At 38.3% G+C, this 7,263-nt stretch overlaps 1 protein-coding gene across 1 annotated transcript in view; it reads left to right on the top strand.

The window, feature by feature from the left end:
• Nucleotides 1-7,263, top strand: part of LOC107660506 (serine/threonine-protein kinase LATS1-like) — a 17,268-nt gene that overhangs the window by 6,929 nt on the left and 3,076 nt on the right. The window contains exons 5-7 of the mRNA XM_016449823.1: nucleotides 3,523-4,105; nucleotides 5,061-5,243; nucleotides 6,221-6,327. Of these exons, the coding sequence (XP_016305309.1) occupies nucleotides 3,523-4,105; nucleotides 5,061-5,243; nucleotides 6,221-6,327 (873 nt within the window). The remainder of the gene's footprint in view (nucleotides 1-3,522; nucleotides 4,106-5,060; nucleotides 5,244-6,220; nucleotides 6,328-7,263) is intronic.

Raw genomic sequence — 7,263 nt, 5'->3', positions numbered from 1 at the left:
TGTCTCACATGGCTCCGGGGGGTGAACAAAGGCCTTCTGTAGCGAATCGATGCGTTTTTGTAAGAAAAATATCCATATTCAAAACGTAATAATCACTTTAATGTAGCTTGCGCCAGCAGTTGTACACGGAAGCAGTTCCAGGAGCGTGATGTATGAGGTCAGCGTTGAGCATGCGCCGGTGAGTCTCGTGAAAACCAACGTTTGTTTATAAGAGCAAAGGAAGCAAAGTCTCCTCTTGGCTTATATCGAAATCCTCCGACATTCTTCTTTACAAATCCTCGTTTTGTACTTCTAATAAGTGACCGTTGTTTTGTTTTGATCTCTCCGCTGTGCTTCCGCGTGCGTCACTTCTGAGCGGCGCATGCGCAAAGCCGACCTCATACGTCATTCCCCCGGAACTGCTTCTGTTTACAACAGTAAGCGCAAGCTAGATTAAAGTGATTATTACGTTTTGAATATGGATATTTTTCTTACAAAAACGCATCGATTCGCTACAGGAGGCCTTTATTCTCCCCCCGGAGCCGTGTGAGACACTTTTTTTTTTATGGATGGGCAATTTTTTTTTTTAGTTCTTTTGGACTGTGTGGCATTAAACAGCTTGAAAGATCAAAGACAATTTTTAATATAACTCCGACTGGATTCGTCTGAAAGAAGAGAGTCATATACACCTAGGATGCTTCAGGGGTGAGTAAAACGCAGCCTAATTTCATTTTCGGGTGAACTAACCCTTTAATTACACCCCCTCATGTCGTTCCAAACCTGTAAGACCTTTGTTCATCTTCGGAACACAAATGAAGATATTTTTGATTAAATCTGAGAGCTCTCTGATCTTGCATAGACAGCAACGCAACTGCAATGTTCCCAGGTCCAGAAAGGTAGTGAGGACATTGGTAAAACAGTCTATGTGACATCAGTGGCTCAATTTCAGTTTTGCGAATCTACGAGAATACTTTTTGTGTGCAAAGAAAACAAAAATAAAGACTTTATTCAACAGTTCTTGTCCCCTGGGAACATTTCAGTTGTGGTGCTGTCTATGCAGGATCAGAGAGCTCTCAGATTTCATCAAAAATATCTTAATTTGTGTTCCGAAGATGAACGAAGGTCTTACGGGTTTGGAACGACATGAGGGTGTGTAATTAATGACAGATTTTTTATTTTTGGGTGAACTAACCCTTTCATTTCCTTTTGACTTTTAACTTTTCCCATCTTTCTTCAATTATTCTTTCCTGCCCTTTTATACTCCTTTTCTCTTGTCTGTCTGTCTTCTATATCTTTCAGTCTGTGGATCTCCTCCGTAAGCCTACTTTCTTTTCTATGTGTGATCAACTGGCTTTCATAGTTTAAAGGTTTCTTCTGAAGTAATCTTCGCTCAAGTGTGGTAATGTAAGACCCTGTCAGTTGGACAGCATGTGCATGTTCCTCAAATATTCCTATGAGCTCCGTTCTGAAGCCTAGTGAGCTGCCTACCAAGACAGCATTACAAGGTGTCATATGTACATTGCAAAGGCTGTTATGAAAATCAGTTCTGTGATGATTAGAAAAGCTATATCTAGACAATAGACTGCAAGGCAGCTCACTGGGTTTTAGGACAAAGCTAAGACCTTAAGGGTTTCCTGCAGCTCTGTAAGTTCACATCTGTGCCCATGTGGGGTTTGTCCTGTCTTTTCACATTTTCTGCGCTGATTGTTGTCTGTTGGGTAGTGATGTTTATGAATGGAGCAGAGTTACTACACTTTTACTGGTAGATAAAGTAAAGTAAACTAATAATAGTTTAGACAAAATATTTAAAACAGAAACGTACAGTAGGTGACTGATTGGGTAGAATTTATTGTATGATAGATAATCTAAATCTGCAGTGTTCTGTGGGTGTATATTTCTTGAAAACCCACCTCAAACCTTGTATTTCATTGTTGCACCTGTGATTAAGGTTCATTGTTGTCTGGCTACTTGGCTACTGGCTTTGATTTGATGTGTTTAAGTTAAGTGTTATGATAATAACATTTCAGTAAAATACAACCCAATTTCAGCTAACAAGATTTCAGGTTAAGGTTCTGCCAGAGAAGAGGTAAAAAGAGCTTATAATATGCATACTTATGTGCAGTGGTCGACCGATATATTGCCAAGGCCGAAATATCAGCCGATATTTGGCATTTTTTTAAATATCGGCATCGGCCGATACGTTTTCCTGTTTGGCCGAAGCGTTCGAGGCGGGACTTTTATTTTGACGGTTTTACACAGTGCTCACATTCTCCCTCTTGTTCGCTGTTGTCGTTAACAGTTCTGTCTAATACAGATAGAAGTCTGTCTAATAATCGGATAGAAAGGTTAAACAAAGGAATTAAAATGTATACAAAAAGTATTATAACGATTGCTTTTATATTATTAGTAATAGAAAGGCAAACATTATAATACTTACTTGTTTGCCGTCAGCATTTAGCAAATACACATTTATATCATTTAAACAAATCTTTGAATAACTAATGAACATTTAATTTCACAAAGTTTGCAAACTTAGTCGGATCCAGTTGTGAGATCTTGTGAAGTGTGCATTTTTATCCTGCATGGTCGCGTGTTCTCTGCGTGACGGTCGATCCGTGCGAATGTAATGCAGACAGGTGGAGAGTTCAGCTTCACTGGAGATGCATGATCGACAAACTTTTTAAACTTGTGATTTCAAATTATGCTGCACTTTATGCATTTGCCCACTGCCATATTCATGTCATTTCCACTGTGTGCTGTATGTAAAATGAGTGTTACCTTGGCTTTATTTTGAAAAATTATGATTCCCAAATCCCAATGCACACAAACTTCCCAGAATACTGAGTGCCCTGTTGGTTACAGTGTTTACTTCCTTTTTTATTATATTTTTTATTAAATATTTATTTATTTGTGAAAAATACTTTGTCATCTAAAGTATGTTTATTTAACACATTTACTTTTTAATCCATTTTCAAGTGATTTCAAATTTCTTAAACATTAATTAAAATAAATAAAATTATATCGGCCATCGGCCACCCTGCTTTCCAAGATATCGGCATTGGCTGTCAAAAAACACATATCGGTCGACCACTACTTGTGTTAAAATGCACATGAAATGAAATCCAGACGGCCAGCAAGTGACACTGTGTATCAGTCATGCTGAAACATGAGGGAAACATATTACAGTTGAAATTCTAGCATCATTGCAAATTCTGTTTGACATTTCAAGTACATTTGCATTTCCTAGTTGTGCAGGCACGATCAATGGCAAAGTTTTATAATAAAGAGTAGGTACTGAGGTAGTTTTGATCACTGTAGGAAACCCTGTGCATTGCATGCATTGCTGTTTTTTCACTGCTGAAAGCTGCTGCCTGCCAAAGTTGTGAATATTACATGATTGAATGGATTGTATGTTTTCTCAAATAATTTCAGAAGTTCATTTAATCTGTCTTTGTGTGTTGTGTGAGCGAGTTTGTATTTAGGCCTGTGTGTAAGTATCTGTTCTGTTAGGGCTGGTATCTCAACAATGTGTTGTGTGTTCAGGTGGGACTTTCAAATGACGCTCAGGAGCAGATGCACATGATGCTGTCCCAGAAAGAATCCAACTACATCCGCCTCAAGCGTGCCAAAATGGACAAATCCATGTTCGAGAAGATCAAGACTTTGGGAATCGGGGCGTTTGGAGAAGTGTGTTTGGCTCGGAAAGTGGACACGGGAGCGCTGTATGCCATGAAGACCCTCCGTAAAAAAGATGTCCTGTTGCGGAACCAAGTGGCCCATGTGAAAGCCGAGCGGGATATTCTCGCTGAAGCTGATAATGAGTGGGTCGTCCGGTTGTACTACTCGTTTCAGGATAAAGATAACTTGTATTTTGTGATGGACTACATCCCTGGTGGGGACATGATGAGTCTTTTGATCAGAATGGGCATTTTCCAAGAGGACTTGGCTCAGTTTTACATCGCAGAGCTTACCTGTGCTGTGGAAAGCGTCCACAAAATGGGTTTCATCCATCGAGACATCAAACCTGACAACATCCTAATTGATCGTGATGGACACATTAAACTGACAGACTTTGGACTGTGCACTGGCTTCCGATGGACTCACGACTCCAAATACTACCAAAGCGGTGAGCCTAACAAACAACTCAAAGACCAAAATATATTTATGCTAAATTGACCCCATTATTTTGTGCTATTATAGACAAGTAGCTACTTTATAAAATCTTGCCAATAGTTAATGCAGTATGTTAGTGCATTGGGCATATAATTTGTTTATTACATTAGCCGTAATCAGTGTTGGGTGTAACGCGTTACTGTAATTAAATTACTTATCCAATGAAAAAGTAAAGTAAGGGATTACTGTTCATTTATAGGTAATTTAATTAGTTACTTATAAAGCACTTGCGTTACATACTGTAAATAATTTCAGCAGTTCTAAAATCAATATTGAATTTGAAATCTAAATTTACAGTCTAAAGATAAAATTGAATGCAGCGTCTTTAACCCTCTGCGTGCCGGCGCGTTCACTTTCAGTTTTTCCTGATTCACAGAGAAACCTTAAATACTCAGATACAGATAAGATTAAAATCAATCGAATCTAAAAAGGGCCTACTTTTATTTGTGCACACTGACAATAACAACAAAACATTGTGCTTTTGTAAAATAAACAAAACAAACAGGGTGTGCTTTCTGCCGTCTCGGTCTCCGTGAGCAACTTTCTACGCATCACAAATATGAACAAACTCAGCGAATACTTGACACAGAGACATGAGAAATATGTCTATAGAAAGCTTGAAGTGTCTACTTTTAAATGAACGAATTCAAATCGAAAACGAATATTCCTGATTATGTAATCCGTATGAAACTAAAGAGAGGTACAGTCTTTCCCGTATCTGAAAGCTTGAAGTGTCTACTTTTAAATTTGGATATGTGGATATGTGAAGATGCTCCAACTTCCATGTCTTGGTCAGAAAGCCTCCTACAAACCAAAGTTGTCTACAAACCAAACAGTAATTTTTCACCATCACATCTTTGGTTCAATTAGGGTAAGGTGTTCAACTTTTTCTATCTGTGTCTTGTCAGGTGATCATGTGCGTCAGGACAGTATGGACTTCAGTAAGGAGTGGGAAGACAGTGCTAACTGTCGCTGTGGAGACCGATTGAAGCCACTGGAGCGCAGAGCCGCTAGACAACATCAGCGCTGCTTGGCACACTCATTGGTGGGCACTCCCAATTACATCGCACCTGAGGTTCTGCTGCGCACAGGTATGTCAGTGTGTGTGTAGTAGCACCTACTCGTGAACAATAATAAACTTCATTTATCAAGCACTTTTCATACACTTACAAAGATTACTTGACAAAGAAATACATGTTTCATGTAGTTCACACATAAATAAATATACTCACCCACATCATTCAAAACCTGCATGACTTTCAGTCTTCAGAAGATGTTTGTGACTGAGACATCATTCATGCTCATTGCATCTTGTTTTCCTTACATTGAAACAAATCAAATGAGCATTTCAACATTTTAAGGCTGTTCATCTCTAGTCGGAAAGCAAAGACAATTTCAAACTACAAAACGATCTCATCAGTTTAGTACACTTGAGCAGGAAGAATGAAGGCACAGTTATACTTCTGTCCATTCTTTTTAATTTTCAGTATTCATTATGGTCTCGCCTTTATTTGTATTAAAGCTGTTATTTGTGTGATGAAATATGTATCTAAACCGTGCTGATTTTAGTACACCTTTGCAGTACTAGAGTAGATGTGTTTATAAAAAGCTTAAACACACTCAGATGTAGACTGTGATGTGCTCACAAGTAAATTTGAATGTACCACAGTGTTTTGTGCAGAAACCGCTCTTATGTTTGCTCCGTGTGTTGCACTCTCATTTATGGGGCAGCAGAGCAATTGGATGGAAATCAATCGCAGCGTTTCAAACTCCTGAAATCAGATTACAGTAACTGGTTTATTTGCACATATATATTTAAAACAGGAATTATTTCCATTTTTGCAAAAGGCTTGTGGTACAATTGGTTTTGTTGATTTATAATGGTGTCACACATACTGTTGTTCAAGTTTTGAACTAGTTTCTGTGTCACGTTGCTCATTTGCTGTGTTGTAAGGTACAACAGAACTTTCCACTGCTGTAATCCTGAGATTTCATAACCCTATAAATTAATTAAATTGGTATGATTGTTTTGTTTTATTTATTTACTTACTTGTTTTCTTAATCCTAGGTTACACCCAGCTCTGCGATTGGTGGAGTGTGGGTGTTATCCTCTATGAGATGGTAGTCGGTCAACCTCCTTTTCTGGCAACAAATCCTCTTGAGACCCAGATGAAGGTGAGAATATATGCTGGTCCTTATAGGTGGATATGTGTTTGGTCTCATGTTGTAACACATACAGTGGTGGCCAAAACGATTAGAACACCTGACAAATATTGACCTTTTTTTGCCTCAAAAACATGATTTCATTTCATAATGTGCATGAAACATGCAGATGGTTTCTCTGAGCACAACAAATATCAGATTAAGTGAGCCGTACTGTTTTTATCCACTTTTAACTTTAATATTTGGTATGTCCACCTTTTGCAGCAATTACAGCAGCACATCTCTCTAAGGGTGTTATATATATATATATATATATGGTTTATATATAATCTGCGATAATATCGTAATTGTTGTTTTAACAATGTGCGCAAAAACCAAACAAAACACCGCTACGGGGTGCACGCACACATTACGTGAAGTCTAGAGACAACGCATTCAGAGTGTGTTCTTACACTGCGTGATTCAGTCTATTAAAATGCATTTAGAATGATCACAAAATCAAGAGATAGGGGCAGAAAATGTATGTATTTATACCACTTCATATAGTTAATCAATTTCACTCTGAGTGCCATTTTTCTCCAAAAATTACCATGATTACAAATGTGATATTGATTTTTTAAATTGAACAGTTCAATAAACAAAGTTAATTAATAGACTTGCGTTTTAGACTCTATATTTCCTGTTTTTGCTCTATTTCGACAAAAACAATTATTCCAAGCACAGCCACAGCACTGTTTTTTGTCTCTGAGCAACATGACGGTGTTTCGTTCCTGAATGAATCAACCGTTTAAATCAGGGGTGCCCACACTCGGTCCTGGAGGGCCGGTGTCCTGCAGAGTTTAGCTCCAACCCTAATCAAACACACCTGAAGCAGCTAATCAAGCTCTTACTAGGCATACTAGAAACTTCCAGGCAGGTGTGTTGAGGCAAGTTGGAGCTAAACTCTGC

This window comes from Sinocyclocheilus anshuiensis, unplaced genomic scaffold (assembly GCF_001515605.1).
Source record: "Sinocyclocheilus anshuiensis isolate Anshui unplaced genomic scaffold, SAMN03320099.WGS_v1.1 scaffold659, whole genome shotgun sequence".
NCBI lineage: Eukaryota > Metazoa > Chordata > Actinopteri > Cypriniformes > Cyprinidae > Sinocyclocheilus > Sinocyclocheilus anshuiensis.
This window is presented reverse-complemented; position numbering and strand designations above follow the sequence as displayed.